This window comes from Coturnix japonica, chromosome 5 (assembly GCF_054131305.1).
Source record: "Coturnix japonica strain WE chromosome 5, WE-NBRP24, whole genome shotgun sequence".
Lineage (NCBI taxonomy): Eukaryota > Metazoa > Chordata > Aves > Galliformes > Phasianidae > Coturnix > Coturnix japonica.
Window position 1 is genome coordinate 46540086 of NC_140667.1, and position 22155 is coordinate 46562240.

At 35.9% G+C, this 22155-nt stretch overlaps 1 protein-coding gene across 2 annotated transcripts in view; it reads left to right on the forward strand.

The window, feature by feature from the left end:
* The window catches only part of WDR25 (WD repeat domain 25), a 55086-nt gene that overhangs the window by 22000 nt on the left and 10931 nt on the right, over window positions 1-22155 (forward strand). For both annotated transcript variants that reach the window (XM_015865602.3, XM_085550571.1), the window contains exons 3-4: window positions 8060-8207; window positions 16770-16900. In XM_015865602.3, coding sequence (XP_015721088.2) covers window positions 8060-8207; window positions 16770-16900 — 279 coding nt within the window. The remainder of the gene's footprint in view (window positions 1-8059; window positions 8208-16769; window positions 16901-22155) is intronic.

Consider the following 22155-nt stretch of genomic DNA (forward strand, 5'->3'; position numbering starts at 1 on the left):
GTTCAGAAACTTCATATGATTAAAAACAAATATTGCGGACCAGCAAACAGAAGTAATGTCTTATCCTGGCTTCTCATCTTATCTGTTTTTCTGTAGTTCTGGGAACAAATTATGTCCAAGAAATAGGAATTCACTCATGGCAATGCTTTATTTACTTCTTTCTTTACTTTTCAATTTAAAAACCAAAGGGATTGAGCAAGTCATTATTTTCAGGTTAAATTAGTTCATCCTGACAAAATTATAGTAAATTCCTTTATACTTTAGTTTTTGCTGTGATGAAAATTTAATTTGCAATTTAAAGTAAATATAAATGTATTCATATCAATCTTATTCAGTCCTTTTACCAATGATATATATATATTTTCCTTTACATCTCTCTGAGCTCTGTTTACCAGTTATGGCTTGGAAAGACTCCCATGGAAGCTGTATTAATTAAGCCCTACTGGCAAAACATCAGACAGTTTATGTATTTTAAAGCAATTTGTGTTTTCAACTGGTTGGTCAGATTTTCCTTTTGCTGAGGGTTATTTGCAGCAGTATGGAATAAGTAAGTGTATTTCCAAGAGTAGATGACCAACAGGCAAGCTCTGGTTATTAAGCTTTTTATTAAGGCTTTACCAAGAACATTCCCATGTTGTATATGACGAGACTCACACCAGTTTGGGGTTTTGGTTTTGAGTATTTAATTTTATTTTTTTATATAGAATTCTACTTAATTCATTTGTCTGTTCCCATTTCCAGCTGACAGTGTCAATCTCTTGACCCAAAAGCTTCAGGGAATCATGAAATTGTTCAGGTTGGGAAAGACCTTGCGCTTATAGTGTCCATGAAGTGTAGCTTAGGCATTTAAAGGTTTCTAGGACTTAGAGTCATAGAATCACTGAACCGTTTGAAGAAGCCTTTAAAGGTCATCTAGTCCAACTCCCTGCAGTAAACAGAGATTCCTATAGCTTGGTTAGTCTGCTCAAAGCTCCATCCAGCTTGACCTTGAGCACCTCCAGGGACAGGGTATCTACCACCTCTCTGGGTAACCTGTGCCAGTGACTCACCACCCTTACTGTAGAAAAACAAACAAAAAAACAGTCTAAATCTCCCCTCTTTTAGTTTGAAACCATTTCCTCTTGTCCTATCATAACAGACCCTTCTACTTCTTACTTCAAGTACGGATATTTTTGTTTAATATCAACAGTAGCACTGTTCACCCATGTTATTGAGCTCTATGAGAAATGTGGAGAGTACCCTTAGTCTAGTCAGTGATGAGTAAGTTTTGGGTAGTTTCTCAGATTCAGTACATCTGAATCTCAGTACACCAAATTCAGTAAAATTTGCATCAGTCACTTTGAGGTTTTGTGGCCATTCTGGTCTGTTAGGAGATAAGCCTCTAGACCACAGTATCCATGTCATTTGTGTTTTCCCTATCTCTTTGCTGGGTTGCCTGAGAGCTTTAATCACATCCATGGTGCCCTGAAGGGTGGCCAGAGCTTCAAGGAGGGTGCTGTTGGTGGGCTGGCCGGATAATTTCTGGAAGTCTTTAAATGTATTATTGTTCAGTTGAAATTATTGTTGAATTGCTGGTAATTGTTTTGAACAATAAATAAAACAATAAATAAAAATGGTTTTATGTGATTGGCTAAATCAATTTTCATACTGCTGTCTGGTTTCTATTAGTACTGCTAACCAAGTTAGCAGTGTAGTACTGTAATGAGGTATGATAATTACTGTAAGCTTCTGTCAGAATGAAATTCTCAACAGCAAAAGGCCTGTAACATCTAACATATTGTTCTCTTGTAAGGAGAACACTTTCCACCTCATTGGTTTAACAAATGTACTTTAAGAACTTTACTGTTATTTTTTTTGTTGAAAAATGAAGTGAGACCTTGCCTTGGCTAATTTAATTTGTTGTATTTTGCTACTTTTCATTCTTCTCTTTTCTACCATAGTGAGAGCACTCCAGTAATAAAACTTCCAGATATAAACTCTTAATCGGATATTAAAAAAATAATCAAGTTGGCATTTCTTTGAGTCAGTGCTGGTGCTACTACTTCGGATTGATAAAATAACAGTGTTTTGAAATACGTCAGCTCCAAAAAGGAAGCTAGTGGAATTTACTAAGTGCTTGTTCAAGTGACAGCGTTGATATGTATCTTTTACACCATGTCTAGATTAGGAACATGGGTGTCATTTAAAATATGTTTCCTAGCACACTTTTAAACATTCTTGGAGTAAGTGTTCATAACATTTGAAAATGTGCTAACTTTTCTCTAGCTTTACAGAATTCTGCTGAAAAGCTCTTTTAAGGGACATTTACCTTTCACATATAGCTAGTATACCCTTAAATCGTATTCTGTATAACTATCTCAACATGTATTTGCATCCTACTTAATTGAAAATTGGTTTATTCATACTTAAACATTAAGCCTGACATGGGCTCTTGGTTTTTTCAGACCTTTGGCTCACTGTTGCATAGGACTGTTTCTTAAACTCTACTGCTGTAGTTAGTTCATATATGTGAGAATTATTTTTATCATTCATGAAGTAGAATCCATTGATTGAGGAAGTTCATAATTAAGGTAGAATGGCACAGTGTGGTTAAGTTAAGGGGAAAGTAGTTCTGTTATTTCAGTATGGATGCTCTGCTGAAATTAGCTTGATTTGATGCATTAAGAGTTTGTTTAATTTTGTTGTGCATGGTCCTGAAATTAATTTATTTATGTATGCAAATTTAAAATGTATACAGCTAACTGGCTGATACTTCTAACCTCTAATTTATCACAACTAAATCATTGTTCTTGATTTCACTGTGCAATTGACTGTCTGAGTAGATGCAACTCTTCCTTTCTCAAATTAAGGTGGCTGTATTTTATTTTCTCCAACTCAGTTCGATGGAGGTTAGCATAGAATAGACAATCACAGAAAACCAATGAAAGAGGTGCATTCAATTCCTAATTTATCAGTCGTGTTAGATTAGTTCTTACAACTTTTCTTACTCTACTTATGATGCTGTGACTTAGGAATTGAAGCCTAGTTTATCCAGTAGATGACAAAAACCTTTATTCTGTATCCTAGCTGACAGTACAGCACACCCCTGAGCATTCTTCTCTGCCTGCTATTTAGTTGAGTATCAAATGTTTACCCTCTCATCCTGTCATTTGTGATTTGCCATGAGAATTTTTATTAACTTCAACCCAAAGTACTTTATTTTCAAGGGCTGCTTTCCTGAATGCTTTCAGACAGAAAATAGGACCCAGAAACATATAATCTGCAATAAATCTCTTCTATATATTGTTTTGTTTATACAATTGATGGACTTTTGATCTTGAAAGGGAGAGAAGGTCTAAAATGCTGGTTGCAGAATTGTCACAGTGTTCCCAAATGATGCAGGAAAGCGAGCAACTTCTGATGCTTTTATTTCCAAATATGATGGAGAATGTGAAAAAGTAATTGAATTAGAAAATCCCTCTATCTTTTCTTTCTTTCTTTCTTTTTTTTTTTTTTTTTTTTTTTCCCTAACAATATCACTGGTACAATTTTGTCCCTTGGCTGTCCTTACCTCGCCATTTTGGCCTTGTATATTAAACCTATCCGATAATCATGTAATCAACATACTTTCTATAACAGAAGAGGAAATGAAATGAAAGCAGTCAATGGAGAAAGGAATGGAAGGGCAGTGTTATAAATAGTGAATTGCAAAAGAGCAAGAACTAATACTGAAAAATGAATGAGCTTGACACGTAAAAGCCAATTTTAACAAAACTGGAGAAAATGCTTTTGAAGCTTTCATGATACTTTAATGCCAGAAATGCACTGAAGAAAATATTTGACTATAATTAGTTGACTTTAAATCTTTGAGTCTTGGCCTGCTTCACTTTCAGATTTTGGAGAGTTCTTCTGTAATCATAGATATGGAGAATTTAATACAGTGATGCATGCTTTTTACTCACGGCAATCATATATTTTAATGTTTTGGGGATTCTTTGCAAAGGGGAAGGATGGATGGTTACCGTTTATAATGTAAAATGTTGCTTGAATACGTGTCAGAAGGTTTTCAGAATAGTGAACTGAAATTTCTTCTCACAGAGCTAAGTTTTAATAGTCCTTATTCCTAGGGGACTCTTGTCATGTGTCTTTCATCGTGACTTGAAAAAAAAGAATGCTTGGACTGGATGATTTTCTAGGTCTTTTCCAACCTTGATAGTTCTGTGATTCTGTGAATTGTTGCTGAATCTATATATTGGCTATATTGTAACCTTTTAAATTGCCATACTCTGCACTGGTTAGATGGTATTTGTTTATTATTTACCATGGGTACTTTAGAGAATGTGATTCCAGATTCAGGCATCATGTTGGGTGTTTTGCAGCTCTTTCAGACTTTCATTTTAACCTTGTTATTCTATCCTGGCTTCAGCCAGCATATAAATAAAACAAAGATAGCAAATCTAGAAAAACTTACACATAAATTATTCCTGAACTACTTAACTATCTTTAAGACAGTTGGAAGAAAAGCCCTAAAGTACTTTTCATCCTGGACAATCTGTTAATCTGACATTTGAGTGTTTGGCAGAGAGGAGTGATCTTGCATAGGTAAGATTCATCCCTTTGCAGCAGTCTCCCTTCTTTTTTAATGCATGTGGCTGCCCATAGAGAATAAGCACCATCTATAGAGCTGGCAATTATCTGAAGCATTTGATGGAGTATATAGAATTCTCTTGTTAGTAAAGCCTTTTCCCATTTTTTCTTTTCTTTTGATAAAGCAGTGGAAAAACCATATGCAGAAATGAAGAACTACTTAAGAATGCAAATATGATGTCTACTTTGTGATGATCTTTTGATGGAATTTGGTAATCACGTGCAGTAGGTTCTCTATTTGTGGTCATAGCACAGTTAATGTATCTATTGCTTCTAAGCGCAGAAGAGTCTTCATCACATTGGAGACATTTATTACAGTTAAGCATTCATAGTTCTTACTTTTTGGTACTTTCTTGTGTGTGTGGAATGTGCAAAGCTTGTTCTTTAATTGCCTTGTTTTCAGTACTGCACACGCTTTTGTATCTTGATTTTTTCAATGGCTCACCTTTATATGACATTTTATGGGCATGACTGTGTCCCTTAAGTGATTGCTGAGGAGCTAACTGTAAATATCAAATACCACTTCTTGCAAATAGCAAGTAGAGCTTCCCTTGTCCTGGGAAAATGAACACGGAAACGTAAAAATTGAAATTACTCTCTGCGGATGCAATGGGGCATACACTAGTGTATTAAAGTTAGACTGAGGTACATTCACCAGACAAAAGATATGAAAAATTCCTTCAGGAAGGCCCCATCTGCTATTGCTAGGAATGGGGGCAGTCGCTATTTGCAGATAATGCAAGGATACACATGAGGGCAATTGGGAGGACATGTGAAAGGCAATCATAGAAACATCATAGAACATCTTGAATTGGAAGGTATCTAAAAGCTCATCCAGCTCCAACCCACTGCCAGGGGCTGGTTGCTACCCACCAGCTCAGGCTGCCCAGGGACCCATTGGACCCATCCAACCTGGCCTTGAGTGCCTTCAGGGATGTGGCATCCACAGCTCTCTGGGCAGCAGTTTCAGGTCTTCACCATTTTCTCACTGATAAATTTCCCCCTAGATGTTTAATCTAACCCATTTCCACTTGTCTTATCACTGTCTACCCATGTAAAAAGTTTTTTTTTCTCATATTTATCAGCTCTTGTTAAATACTGAAAGACTGTGTGAATCAGTGATTAGGAGTTTGTTAGTTGATGGGTAAATGAAGTGAACATCCTCAGCCTAGTCTGCCCTGTCCATGTTGCTGTAATGCAGGAAGGATCTGAGAGAGAATATACTTGAAGGGAGAAATATGATATTGAGTGACTTTCCACTAGTATGTGGTTGGTAGTCTCATCCATGTGAGTTAATCAGTTCTCTTTCACAAAATGGGGAGAAATGTGCAGTTTTAAGGCTGTGCTTTTCCCATTTATACAGTGTTTGTTTTTTTTGTTCTTTTTTCTCAATCAGGCTAGTGCTAAGAACTTGCTTTATTCATCCTTCTTGTGAAAATTGAGTTTTCATGCTTAATCAGGGAAACCTGTCAGAAAAATATCTGAGGCATGTAACACCTGTTTTTCCTTTCATCCGGATTCATTCATTAGCTTCTTCGTATTAAAAGCCCTCCAAGATACAATTAACCCTTTTTAATGCTGTGAAGCTTGAAATGATCATTAAAACTCATTAAAGCAGAGAAACTTGCTTTCAAAAGCAGCTTAATATTACATTTTCTTTACTTTTTTTTGGGTATGGTTATCACAGTTACAGTCTTAACTGACTATTCAAGTAATATTGCTTGATTGCTTTGTGTTGCAGAACTACAGTCTGTACTAGAAGATCCTTTGATGAAATAATTCTGTATAATGTAACACTCCCTTCTGAGTGTAATAATGGTTTTGCCAGTCCTTTTTGTCCAGTGTAAAGTAAAAAAAGAATTCAAAATAGAAATGCATGACCAGAAGTCTTGATTTCTCCTTTCTTGCATATGTTTTCCTGTGAACTGTGTTGATGCTATTAGATAGATACCTATTTTCCCTTCATTTACTGAATTGTTATTGTTTTAACATATTTTAAAAGGCACAGACATGTAGTCAGTTGTAATTCAGTACTAACTTCTGTAGACATATCTAAATGTAGAAATTGGTCTCAGTTATTGAAAAGGTCCCCTTCTTGATATTCTGCAAATTGCCTTCTATGTTCCAAGTATTGTATAAACAATCTTAAAATGTAGCTAATTAGATTAGACAAAATTCAGAGTAACCTTCAAAGCTCATAATCAGTGTTATTTAAAATATGCTAGTTTTTGGAGGGTGGAAATGACTAACCACCAAGACAAGTATAGTGAAGTAAAATGGTGACTTCAAAGCAATAAAGTGCCTTAGGTTCTACTTTCTGACTGATACTGTAATAAACCTGTCATGAAGTGTACTACCAAAGCATTGACTTATTTGTACTACTAATATTAGAAGAAATAAAATTGAGGATTTACCAGTATGGTTGTAGCAGCTGGTATATATTTCATTAGACAGTTCAAATAACAGCTGTTATGAAATGATCGTGAGATATTTTATGACTGACCTTTTACCAAAGTGCAATATTCATCAAGATAATTGGATATTTAGCCTTTTTCTCACAAAAGCAAGCATGCCAAATTTTTACATGGGTCATTTGTTGCTAAACGTGAAATTTTTGCTAAAAATTATGACAAAAGAATATGGCAAAAAGGATGAACTCTTGATTATTGCAAAGCACATTTAGTAATTGAAATTATAATTACATCTAGTAGCTCTGTATTCTAAAATGTCTTAGTTGGAAACAATTTATGTTTAAAAATGCTTCTTAAAATATGAATTGAGCTATTTGTATTCTTCAAATGTTAGTTGTTACATAAAAATAAACAGATAACTACTAGAATTGGATTTTCAGAAGTGCTGAGCGTTGATTTAATTTGGTCCAAAATAAACTGAAAAATGAGGACTTAGACCTATTCTTTCTTCATATCTCTAAGGTGATCTTATCTGACTCCTCAGTGAAGTTAAGGATAAATTCTACTTAAGGCAACAAACTGCAAGACTGAGAAATGATTATAGCCCATCTATAGGCAGATGTGGAAGCAGCAATCCACTAGAAAGGCCTGTTAAAAGCAAAAAAAACTTCAAAGAAAGAAACGATTTAAGAAGAAACGGTATTTAGATGTATTCATGCACAGAAGAGCAGAAATACAGATGAAAAACTATAACACAAAATGCTACTGAGAGCAGTAGAGATGTTTCAAGAAATAATGTAAGTCATGAAAATGCATTACATATTCATGCCTTGTTAATAAAATGCCTTAATTCTAATCAACCGTGCAATTATTTCAAACAGATATTTACAGCTTAACCGATATGCATTTGGAATGCAAAGCTTTCTTAGTCAGAAAATGATTTGCTCTAACTAGTTATCAGCACACTGAAAACATTATTCTATTTAATGATTATAGTTGCCCCCTTTTTTTTTTTTTTTAAGGTATGGGATGCTGTAGACACAGGTGGCTGTTTGAGGACATTTTCTTGTCATTCCTGTGCTGTTCGAGCTGCCCAATGGTCATCCTGTGGAAGAAGGATCCTCAGTGGCGGCTTCGATTCCATGCTGCACCTAACAGATGTGGAGACAGGTAAAGGCCCCGTATTGGTACACTTTAGCAGTATTTGTTACCTTTGGTGCAGATAAATTTCAATATTGTGTGCTTTGCTCTTTCTTTTGAAACATGCATAGACTCTATAGATCAAGGTTAGAATTCTTGAAATGTCCTTCATTAAAAAGTTTCTCACAATTAAGGGTAGTTTGAGATTCTTAAGAAGACCAGAATGTCTCTAACCTCATGAGCACATGCAATTTCTGTTGTTACTGCACTACTAGGTAGAATGATACCTGAGTATTTTTTATGCTGTCACTATCTTCCATTAAATTGTTTGCAGAACCCCTTCTTTTTGTAGTATAGAAACATAATTCTGATGTGAAACTTGAGACTGAAACTGCATTGTGAATTTGATTAGGAGTTTGAACATTGTGAACTCAACAATTAATTTTCAATTAATGGTCTTTCTCCTCGCATTTCCTTCACAAGCCAAATAGATTCTGTCAGCATTACTTCTCCTTTATCTATGTTATCATTACATCTCCTTTATCTATGTTATCAGCATTCATACAGTGGTGTCCTGTTATGAATGGCCCCAAGAACATCTGTGTGTGTATAATGTGGGATTAGGCATCAAATGGTTTACTGAAGAGATGCAATTTTTTTGTTTTTCCTTCTTAATTTGTTTCTAAATATTTACCTCTGCAAACGTACAATGTTTTTTTGTGTAACACTGCAAAAGAAATCCATACAAAAATAACAAGAAACTTTTATTTAAGAGAGTTTTATCTTATACAGAATTAAGAAGAAATTTGTATGGAAGTATCCAGAGAATTGAATAAACTGGGAATACTGGGAAAGTGATTAAGGAAATTTGTGAATATTGTTCACATCAAGGCCAGGTTCTCTTTGTGCTCTAGGAATGTATTTTTTTCTGTACTTGTCACACGAAGAAGTATTTAAATTCAGTGATGGCTGGAAAGGATATATTGTAAAGCATGCAGCACAGTTATACAATATGGTGGGGTTTTTTTTGTTTGTTTTTGTTTTTTTTAGAATATTCATGGTTTTAGCAGTAAGAAGAATATTATACATCTGATGTAGTGGTGTTACATGAAGCACCTCTCCTATGAGGAAATGTTGAAGGAGCTGGACTTGTTTAGCTTGGAGAAGAGAAGGCTCTGGGGAGACCTCATTGTGGCCTGCCAGTAATTGAAGGGAGCATATAAACAGGAGAGGGAATGGCTGTTTACTAGGGTGGATAGTGATAGGACAATGGGGAATGGCCTTAAACTGAGACAGAGGAGGTTTAGGTTAGATATTAGGAGGAAATTTTTCACACAGTGAGTGGTAATGCACTGGCACAGGTTGCCTGAGGAGGTTGTGGATGCCCCATCCCTGGAGGCATTCAAGACGAGGCTGGATGTGGCTCTGGGCAGCCAGGTCTGGTTGTTGGTGACCCTGCACATAGCAGGAGGGTTGAAACTAGGTGATCATTGTGGTCCCTCTCAACCCAGGCCATTCTATGGTTCTATGAATATACCAAGCCATTTATTTTATAAGACTTTTTTGTTTTCAGACTTCATTGTAGCAGTCGTCTTGTTTCTAGTCTCATATACAACTGAAATTTACTGATGTGTGTGGATTTAACTTTTGACATGAGTGCTTATAAATCTAAAACAGAATGGCTTCTGTCACTGAGGGAATTTATAGTGACAAAACACATTTTATGTGCCTGAGCCATTTGGAAGGACTGCCAGGGTGAAGTCTTATTTCCTAAAGTTTAAGAAAAAATTCTAAAGGTACATAATTGTAATGATCTATTTTAATTTTGAAAATTGCCTGTGTAACTGTCCAGGAACAGAATGATAGTTTTTGACTCTAGTGCTTCATTAGAAATACCTTCTTTCTAGTGCTTTGAGGTTGTAAATACATTAACAAGTTGTATTTACATGAGTTTTAAGATAAGCTTGTAAATGGCTCTTTCCTTACCGACCTCTAAGCTATTTTTTACTGCACGAGTAAATTCTGTGTTCAAAGGCAAAATGAGTTATCAGAGTCAGGGTGTTCATTATAGCCTTATTTTATGAATACAGGGTTTCTTCTGTCAACTGCATTTTCAATGATATTCGCCTGACTTGGAAACTAAGAGTAAGAGATAGGAATTTTATTCAGATTTCATACACATCCAGGCCATTTCCTTCTCTCTTGTAAAGTTATTCTTTTTCATAATTTCAGTCAATTCTTTCCAAAGAAACTGGGCAAGCAGTTTGCCTCTGGAATTCAAATCAATTTGATATAAAAAGACTCATTTCCATTTGAAAAACTCTAAGACTGCTATAAGATTTTGATTTACATTAGTTCACTGAATCATTCATTCCTCCTTGCTGTTCATCTGTACTGAAATGATTTCTTCTTTGATTAACTTCAGATACATGACAGAACTGTTTCTTCACAGAGGACTTTTATATGCTTTTTTGGACATCATTGTTAATTACTTTCCATAGCTAGACTGAACTAACTAGCAATGGGCTTAAATGCAGTAAAAGCATACTGATGGGATTTTATAAATAATGCTGTCTTTGAGGCTCTATGCATATTGTTCTGTCTTAACATTTTTTTTTTCTAGTAATGCTTGCTGTGTTTTAATCTTTCTCATTTTAGTTTTCAGTACTTTTTTTTTCTATACTACATATATGTTATAAAAATTGCTACATCTTCATCATTACAAGAAGCCTGACAGCCTTTAAAGAATGACTTTTAAAGGTTTTTTCCTTTATTTCTTTTTGGAAGGAAGCATTTTGAGTTATTTTTCTCTGGCTTATTAACTGAAAATTGTGGCCTAGCATTTTGTTTGTTCTAAGTCTAATGACAGCCAGTTAGAAGGCTTTTCAAATGAAAGTGCCGTCATAGAGAAAAAAGTGACAGTCTCTTCCCTGAAAGGATGGGAGATGAAGAACAAGCATACGAATACAGCAAGCTTTGTCTCAAGAGTCATCAGACATTAAAACAGGCATTCCAGAGAGGCTGTGAAGTCTCCATACATTGGAATGGTGATCTACCTGCCACAGCTAGGTCTGATTTTGAGTAAGGTAACCACTTGAGTAAGATAACCCCTTAAAGTCCAGCTTGCTTGATTCATAGATTCATAGAATCTTTTGTGCAGGAATGGATCCTTAGAGATCATCTAGCCCAGCTCCCCTGCAAGTAACGCCTACAGCTCAGAGCCCCTTCCAGCCTGAGCCTGAACGTCTCCAAGGGTGAAGCATCCACAACCTCTCTGGGCTTCCATATTCTATTGTGCTACAGTAGTGCTATGATTCAGGTTTGGTGATGGTATTGAGGAAGAACAAGGAACAGGAAAAATTCAAGTGATGAGGTACATTGTTAACTTGCCCTGGTTTAGTGAATTTGAATACAGATGTTGTTCAGATCTTCTAAAGGCATTTTTAATAGATCATCATTTATTATAATAACAGGTAATTCGTTATCCTAACACCTGGATATCTGGCTATGACTCTCCTCACATATGGTTTTCATGGAAACAGTTGTTTCTATTCTGCCGAGTACAGGTCGGATCCAAAGTAAGCATAAAATATTTAAGGAACTCAGTTACTCATGTGAACAGCTCTTTGGCTGCAGTTAGCATGGGGCAAGGTCAGAGCTGCAGTATGCTGGTTCATAAGTATTATGTAAATCCAAAAAATGACTTGCCTGCAAAGATTTTCAATTGTCTTATTTCATTTGTGCTTTTTACATTATAAAAATAAACTTTTGGAAAGGTTTCAGAAATGTGAGACTGGTACTGCAGTGTGTGAACCAACAGGACTCCTTGGTTTTATATGTATGAACTGCATTCATATTCCTGTTCTACTAGTGACAATTCTGATAGTGGGCAGGTGGTGTTGTTGTTGATATATATATGTTATTAACCAAATAGCAAGTAATATTCTGACAGAGCTCTGGGCATTTTATTCTAATAAAATTTACTTTTTAGGCAATTCAAGATCAGACACATTTGGCGTTTGCCTTTCGTTACATCCAAAAGAAGTGCAAATCTCTACCAATTTTAGAAGAGGAGTTATATTTTTAAAAGTTATTTATAACTTTTATTCTTGGAATATTTTATTCATCAGTGGATTTTTCATTAGCCACAAATGAAATGGTGCTAACGCTAATAGCATAGGCAGAACAGTGGCTGGATTAATATTATCTGCGTATTATAGATACTTTTCATTCTTTAATGTTATGAGAGAGGGAATGTTCCAAGAAATTTTGGCCTTTTCCCAAGTTCCCAAATGCTACAGTTGTATTTCTCTTCGTGTACTGAGCTTGATCTCAAATGTATCATGCTCAGAGTTCCAGTGGGGAATTTAAATCATTTTGAAAGATTTCACATTGCCACAGGCAGGGCACTGAAATGCAGGCGTTGGTTTGGAAAGGAATTTAGTATTTTTATGGTCACTTTACATCTGTGTTATTGTTTGTTGCTTTTTAAACTTATTTTAAATTGCGTTGAGAGTTTGTTAATGGAATATTTTTGTACCTCCATGAGGATGGCCCACATTTACTGTTCTATTTTGTTTCCTATAAAAGTCTGTTAGCCTTATAGTTATTACCTGATTAACGCTGATGTAATTCTGTTTGCTCAGATAGAAATTCTAGTGTTCATACAGAATCATCACCTTGGGAGTGCTGTGACTTTCTCCTCTTGTTCCTACCTTTCTTTCCTACTCCTGTATAGGTAGTGCTAGGCATGAATAGCATGATAGTACCAGCGTGAATGTTTCATACGATATTCACAAGAAAGAACAGTTAATAGATAATTTTATTTTAATCTTTTGAATTCACATGGATATCTTTGAGAGGTCACAACAGTCCAACCAAAAATCCAGCAGTTTGGGTAATATGTTGAACAGACATTAATGGTCATCCTCCAGCTGGGAGGAAGCACTCTGTCAGTTTTTATATTAAGATTTTGTAAATTCACATTAAGAAGAGGGAGAGGTTATTTTTGAAATGTTTCCAAGCGAAGAAGGTAAAAAGATTTAATAGTTGAAGTACAAAAAAATTATGTCTATTAAAGGGAAAAACAAATAGGAAATAAATGTAATTGGTGCAATTTTACTCCTTGGAGAATTAACTAAACAATTTGTAAGCACAGCAAGATAAGTGGGACAAGTAACAGCCAACATCAATTTGTTAAGAATGAATCATGTCTGATCAATCTAATTTTCTTCTCACTGTTGCACATGAGAGAGAGAGAGATTGTCACTGTAATAAGATTATTATATTTTTTTAAATATTGTCTCATTTCTTTTTGTAAACTCAGTAGGGAAATCTAATCTACTTTGCAAGATTACCCCCATGTCCATGCCACTTTTCTTTACTGATTAGGGTATGGAAGTGAACGTTTTGGATTATGCAGGTAGGAGTGTGAACCTTAGGACCACTAAACACAGTTAGAGAGGCATCCTGTGCTCGATAACCGTTCTGATGTTCTGTGAAAAATTCACAATGTTAAATAGCCTTTAAAATATCTGATTTCATAGTTGAGCAGTTTCACAGTAGGTTGCAGCATAAAATGAGCAGAAACATATGTTCAGGATCTCTTTAAAGACTTTTTCGTACTGTGTATGTTACTGGTGGGCCTTTAATGAATGAAGAATTGAATTAAAGTACTGTATAAACCACAATGCAAAGATGTACTAGGTATTGTTACTAAAAATGTGAAAACTGAAGATTGGGGGAACTGTTTGCTTTTGTCTTCACAGAAGAAAATGATCTGTGACATGTGTCATCCCTAGCCAAATCAAGTTTAAGAAAATAGAGTTTTCTGCACTTGATGAGTTGGTTGGCCCTTTGATCCACTATTTATAGGAACTAATGTTCCGTAAATACATACACAATAAAGATATATACAAGCTTGCTGTTTTACAACCATTGTACTCTATTGCAGATAAGGGAGTTTTCTGCTCAAATAACATCTTCTGCAATATATAGAATAAGGCCCTCAGAAGCTGAATATGTTTAATTTCAACAAACTGACAGAAGTCTTGTGGAGGCAAAACTAGATCTGAGTAAATTCAGTTGAGAAGTTAATGCTCTTCAGATTGCAAGGTGAGAAGTTCAATGGACGTCTTAAATATGAGGGCTGCTGTAAAAGTGTTTCTTCCTATTTTATTCTGTTGGCACACAACATCAGAGATGGTTGTTGGTTGTATGGCAGTAGGGTCTGAACCTTCCTGCCAGGATTCAGTTACATTGTGTTACAAACAAAATTATGTCACTGAATTCCTCCGTGTGGAAACAATGGCACCCATTGACACTGCTTAAGGTTTGTGGAGACCACACAGTGTATGTGTGCACGGTGTGCTTTCTGTAGAGTTGTGACTGCTTGATCTGATGTTGTAATTCTTGTTTGACGAGGTTAGTGTACAGATAGGCTATACTTTTTCTGATTTCTGGTTACAGTACCATATGAACACAGTTAAACTCTGTATTTGTTAAATCTACACAAGCATAATTCCTTGGAAGCAAAGTGCTATTAAACCAACTAAATAGCCTCTGTGTGTAAATTCAGTATTTTCTCAAGTAATCAGTAGGACAGAGTAAGATGCATGTAGCTATGCATGTAGTTATGTAGCTTTTTGATAGCCTTCAAGTGATGTCTGTTAGTGGAACAGTTTAGAGCAATATCTTGTTGCTCTTATTACAGATGATTTTAATAACTTCTTCCTTTTCCGTGGGCTCTTTTTTCTCTTCCCTGGTCATTAGGATTCTGCAGGCTCAGAGGAAGAAAGATGGTCAGTGCTGCACATGGTTTGAAGAGAAGGCCTCTGCTGCCTTTGTAACCCTTTTTTTGGGGGGGGGGAAGGAACACTGGGGATTGAATTAAGTGTTCCCTTCAGTAGTGATAGAGAGGACCTTTAGATCTTGTATGATCAGAGATTTCAACCAGACTGAACGGTTAAAAAGGGGAAAAAAACCAGCCAACCGATGTTCATGTGGAATAGCAGCCTCCCCTCCTTGAAATCCCTGCAGCGTATTTTCCTTGCAAGTGCCAGCTCAAACTGTACATGCCTGATGAAGTGCAATCTCTCTCTTCTTTTCTTTACAGTGAATAAGTAAATAATTTGACAAGCCTTATTCTCTTGACTGTGTAAGCTTATTTCAGCAGATGGTGAAAGTGGAACTGATGATGAAATCAAATTAATTGGCTCTAAATCATGAAATAAGCATGAAAAAAAAAAAAAAAGAAAAATCTAGATTTTCAGTATTGTTGACTTAACCAGAAGTATTTACACCCATCACTAATGTTTTTAGCTCGAAGTATTTTCAGTTGTTTAAGACTCTTAAGACATCTCTCACTTTCTGAAAATCTGGATTAATGAATATTTGAAGAAGCTTTGTAATAGTATAAGCATTTCTTTGGCTTATCCAGTGGTTTCTTCACTACAACTTTGTAATCACAGGATCATAGAGTCATTTGAGTTGGAAGAGATCCTTAAAGGCCATCTGGTCCAACTCCCCTGCCAGTGAACAGGGACTTCTACAGGTGATCAGCTGCTCTGAGTCCTGTCCAGCAAATGGCTCAGGGGTCAGGGCATCTACTACCTCTCGGCAACCGGTTGCTGTGCCTCACTTCCCCCCTCTCCCCCTTTTTAAAGAATTTATCCCTTATGTCCAACCTAAATCTTCCCTCTTTTAGTCTGAAATCATTTCCTTTTGTCTTGTCACAATAGATTCTGCTAGAGTCTGCCCCTTTCTTACTCATAGCCCACCTTTGTATACTGAAAGGCTGCTCCATCTGACGTATGGAAGATAACACACAGTTGAAATTGTGAAATGATATATTTATCTTTATCTATGTTGCTATTTCAAAAATAATAGTTCAGTGAATGTACATTAATGTCATGAATTTGTTAGCACAAATGCAGCGAACTGTGGAAAAGTCCTGTAAATTAACCTATCTGAATTCTATTGCCTTTGAAAGTGTGTACAATACAGTTGATATTAGCCACAGGATCCTATGAAGATTAGTGTGAACAATTAAATGTCGGGAACATTGTATCCATGGGAACAGCTATTGCCTTCATAAGATATGCAAATTATTGCCTTCTTTCAAGATGAATGCTCAATCCTCCCTTCACAGAAATATAAACCACTCCAGAGCTGTAGTACATTTTGGTATGTGGGATTTCAGACAGTACTCTTTTCTTCTGGTTATAATTTTCATCCTATCAATAAAAGAAAGACTATGACTTCTCTTTGGGAAATATTCTGTTAGATTTGGAGATTTAGCCCTATCAGGTGATGGGGGACCTTGGTGGTGCTCCTCTCTTTCATGGGCCAGTCCTCTGATTCTCTCCTCTCAGTAAAAAGTGGTCAGTGGTGCAGGATTTGTTTAATGTGGGAAGAAATTACTGATTTCAATCTTGTGTTTTCAGAAAATCAGGAAAGTCCCAAACACTCAAAATGTTCTAATATAAACACATTCACCTTTAACAACCCAGGTATTTTTGAAACTTGGTTGAAATTATCAAAATGTTTCATTTTCTGATCAAATTTTAATCTTCAGTTCTCACTTTATTTTAGGGAAGCAAATCATCAGCAGTAAAAATGAATTTAGAATCAGCACACTGAAGTTCCACCCTACAGATTCAAATGTTTTCATTTGTGGAGGGTTCAGTCCAGAAGTCAAAGCATGGGATACAAGGATTTGTAAGGTAATGGAAATCTTCCTTTTTTTCTTTCCCTCCACCACCCCATCCCTCTTGTGTATGTTTCCTAGGATGAATGTGCAATTATTACTAAGCTGCTCCATGTCCTGGTCTTTTGCTGAAATCTTATTTTAAAACATTTTGCATTTGTCACTGATTTTGTTGCTATTTGTTGATGTGAACCTTTGTAACGTTTTCGAAGCACAGGGAGGAACGTAGCACACAACCAACATGATTGTTGTTGTCTTCTATAAATACAGGTAATGTTTAATTGAATTAAATTAATCCAATAGCTCACTTCAAGGCGCAGGTGACAGGTGGGTTGGCGCTTGATGATCCTTGAGGTCCCTTCCAACCCAAGCCATTCTACGTTTCTATGATTCTATGAAGTTAACTTTTTTTTTTTCTATTTCTTTTTCTTATATTAAAAAAAAAAAAAAAAAAAAAGTAGTTGAAGAAATAGGAAGCTCTTTAATCTATAACACGTGGATCAAGATATGTCTGTCTGTATCCCTTGCATAGTAGCTTGCAGTAACTTTACATGCATGGAAAGCTACACAGAGGCACTAATATCTTCTGCCTTTACTTTAATCTGAAGAATGCGATACATTGCATTCCCAGGTGTCATTTAGAGCTCAGGGAAGACCTAAGCTGTACTGTGACACCAAGTGGAAGCTGTATAAACAGAACAGCTCAAAGAACAGAAGTGACTGTAAAGTGAATACTTGTTTGTTTTCTTTTGAGTTTTTGGGTGGGTAGAGCCTACTCATCGTGGTTAGTCACGTTTGCTCTTAAGGGTGGCAGAAGGGATCTGAAGAAGATAAGGATTACTTCTCCAAACACTGTAACTCTAAACAGAATAGTAGATGAGGGATGTAAGGAGATATATTTCAGATAGGAGGACTCTACATGAGAGTTCTGAAGTTGATATGAGTGTCACTGTATTAAGGAAGTACAGTATTCTTGTGCACAACCTAGATTCTGAGCTGCAATTGTTCCTTTGAATTTGTTGCTGATTTTTGAGGAAATAAATCAATTTGTTCAATGTAATGAGATTTTTCTTATTAATAATTGTGTTGATTCTATACCTTGGGCTTCTGTTATGCAACTTCTTAAAAAGAACATCGATAAATATATATCCAGAGTGCCAAGTCTGAGACTACGCTGCAAATTAAATTACTGGGAGTTTCCGAGTTACTATGTAACTGTGTCAGCAGGAAAACCTTTGTAAGAAGTGTGAATTTATCCCATGCATCTTGCTTGTATGAGGTGTAGAGAAAGACTTTCTAATGTGTTGCAGTAAATTTTCTTGTAAATAACATTATAGTTATTCACAAATTCATCAAATGATAGCGTACTTGAGTGCGAAGCCAGAGACAATCTTCCCTTCTTTTCTGTTGTTTCTCCATGATGGATTTTACATATGTATACATCTTTTTTTTTTTTGACTGTCTGAGAATGCCATAAGGATGATTTTATCCCAGATTTGTAATCAACTGTGATGAATGAGCAAATTCATGCCAAAAATCACAACACTTTCAGCTTGCATGTGTCTATGGTGCCCAGTCTCTACGGACAAAAAATGATAGCTGATGGTGCTCCATATTATTAAATGCCCAATATGGTGTGTTGCAAAAATGTGGCTCTCTGAACAGGGGCAGCTATGGAAGGATGTGGTTAGAAATCTTTCATGTATGGTAGCAGATGCTTTTGAATACAAATACGGGGAGAAGGCACTTCACATTCAGTGAGATAAATAGAATATATATATGTATTTTTCACAGTGGATATTCACAGTTCAGGTATTACGCTTGAGTAAGATTTTTTTCCTGCAATTCCATTACCAGAGTCTGTGATGTAATGACCTGAGGATTATGTTGAACTGCCATTGACTCAAGTAGAAGTAAAAGGATAACTACCATTTTAATGCTTGTGCTGAATAGCTTCTAAGTCATCTCTGGAGTCTGATGTCCTCCTATTGTCAATATCTCTGCCAATCCTTTGTGATTTGGTCTTGACTTTGAAAGGTGTACTGGTATTACAAAGCCAGCTGGCTTGAAGAATAGTGTTCTTCTTGTACCCTTAATCCTCTTTGTGAAATTTTAGTTTCAATACTTTCCTTTGGTACTGATGATCAGCATTGCTGGAACAGGGAGCAGGAAAGTGGAGAAAGGGTAGGACATGGTTTACAGGAGGCATTATTGCAATCAGAAGATGTGTTGAGACGGAGATTACTAGAGGAGATGGGGCCAATGTGCAGTTTGTGAGATATTTGCTTTTATGAAAAGCACATAAGAAGACAAAGTATCAAACTTATACTGATAAACTGTAGACTTCAGTACTATTTATATCACCTGTAATTCTGAAAATCAACCTCCTAGTAGCCTGACTTGAGATGATATGGAATCACCTTTGAGTAACTTGTGCTGCATGTACATCTGCATTCAGAGCCAGTAATGAGTGCTTTGAGTGACATCTATAATTCATTTCCAGAGGACAAACAGATACTGTAGAAGTCATTTTTGTTTCTCTTGACTAGCAGAATAATGCTTTTTTTCCTTTTTTTTTTTTTTTTTTTCCTTAATGACTAACCATACACTTATGTTTATATTGCCAAAGCTCCAGCCTTAGGACCTGCTGTAAAGAACTGCTGAACGCTGAGAAATGCAAACCTTGTTTATTTCTGTAACTGCAGGGCACTGCAGTACTCAGATTTTGCGTAACTCTGTTTCTGTAAACTGGTGCTAATGACGAGGTAAGGGAAATATCCCACTGTTCTACAAGGGAATAATTTACTTTCCAAGAGAACAAACAAGTGAATGAATGTTTATTCCCCCAAGTAAAATAAGAAAGTTTTAAGCTCAGTGAAAGAAAAAACAAAACAACAACAACAAAAAAAACCAAAACCAAACCAAAACAAAAAAAAACAACCACCAGCTCATTTCTTCTAACAACTGTACCTGGCGATCTCAGGGAATTTTTAGAAGTTGTTACCTGCTTTGTTCATTAGGAAACAATTCTGTTGTGTAATTTCATCGGTCAGAAATCTATCAGATAAAGCAGTGCATTAGGAGTTTTAATTTTGATAAGAAACAATGTTTAATCACCTTAAAAGTGGAGAAAGTGGGTTTAGCCTTGTAACAGATATTGATCTCATTTTCTGATGTGTTTGTTTGTTTAGAAGCCATTTTGTATTCATTGTGGCTGACAAAAGCAGCAGTGTGGCCTGCTCTCCTACAATGAAGTATTTCCAAAGGAAGGAGGGAGTTTCTGTTGTCCCTTGTTTCCCATTTAACTCAGTGGTGGGTGTAAACTGTTAAGCACCAACATTTATATTGGTTCTTTGATTTGAAAAACTTGGAGTGTGCATGTGCACTGAGTGGATGTTTAAGATCCAGTGAATGGAGTGCAGAAGAGGAAAAACAATGAATTGGCTGCCCTTTGCTTCCTCTTGCCGAATGGTATCGTGTGTGCATCATTTCTACAAAATAATGTAGTTATATTTCGAACAGTATGTTTATTAGGCACCAGTCACACCTCTCATTAGTATGTAATGCCTATTTCTCCCTCGTTTGTGGAATTTCAATAGATTCTTCATGTCTTCCTGTCTTGAATGTCTGTTATTATCTTAATTCATAGTGTGCAAACAGTTTGCTTTTGGTCTTTTCCATCTTATGACCTAAGGTCACATTTAAGATTGGATAAAGTGTACTGCCCAGTATGTTGACATTTATCCTGTTCTAATAAGTACTTTTTGCACTTAACCAAAAAGATATCTGAGGTGTCTTGGCACTTAGTTTCAGTTTTGATGTAAACATCTTTAGTTTCTTTCAAGTGCTTTCATCCTAATTTATCAAAAGATTTTCTCTGGTATTCTTTCTTTTTTAAGTTTCCAATGGCTTTCAATTTGTTTTGCCTCTTCTTTCAAGTTCTTTAACCTGTCATTCAGCTTGGAACAACTGTGTGGGTGAGGTAATGATTATTTTGGCTCCCATTATCATACTTCAAATAGCCTTTTCAGGCCTTGGAGCTTATTTTGTCAATATAATGAGCATCCTAAGCCAAAAGCTTGAACCTTGTTACTCACTGCATGTAGAAAACTTTATTTTGGTATTTGGTGGTCATTCAGTTTCACAGGTCATGCTTTAGAATGCATGCCTGTGTTTTAAAAAAGCTATCTTCTTACGCATCTTGGATTTAGATATATATAAAAATAATCATCATATTTCAGGAAATAGGGGAATTTTTTGGTGGAATTTCAAAGAAAAGTCAGAGGGAATGGCTACTAAAAAAATCTATTGTCCAATTATATGTGTATATATATGCAGTGAATTATGTGGGCTTTCCTATGAACCAGTGGGCCACATCAAAGCTTTCTGATGATGGACACTGACATAAAGTAATTGATAGTGGCGCATAGATCATGTTGAAAATAATGCCTCCGTTTTATTTCCATGGAAAACACAACAGATATTTAGAGCACAAGAACAGTATTTGATAGCACAAATTCTCTGCTATCAAAAACTATTTTTTTCACATAATTACCACGATTAACTTTATATTTTTACCAGCAAAGAACAAGAGCCTGCATGTTGTGCTCTTACAGATTTACACCAATAGACATGAATCGCTGTTGCCACTGCTGAAACACATCGCATCAGTGTGCTCACATCCACTACCACTGACATCTGCCGCTGGCACTGCAAGCCGACGTAATAAAACAGGAGGCATTACTTTTGGTGCGCCCTCCCATATATTGCCAGACAAGGAATACTAATATCTCATTTTTATTTTGGCTGGCGGTGGATTTTTAACAGGAGTGCAAATTTATGAGCATAAATTGCTAATATTTATTCATATATTAAATGTGCTATAAAAATTGGATTTTTAAGTGCCTATGAAAATGTATGAAGACAGACTTAGGGGCAGTCTTTTAGCTACTAAAACACAGAAATGTATGGTATGCTATTAATCAGAAAGGCAGATATATAAAAAAAGGAATGTTGAAATACATTTATTACTACCCCTGTTTTTTGCAAATAGGCAAAATGATTTCAAATGTAGCTTTGAGCATTGAGCAAGATAAGGAATGGAAGAACAATAAGAAAGCTATAATCTTCAAGATAAAACTAAGCTGAGAAATGAATAGATGGAACAGCTTGTTAACTACTCAGTGAAATGTAAAGTACATAGGCCTCTCAAAATTACAGAGAGAAGTAATCAAAGCATGAAAAAAAAAGAAGAATAAAAGAGGCTGTTGA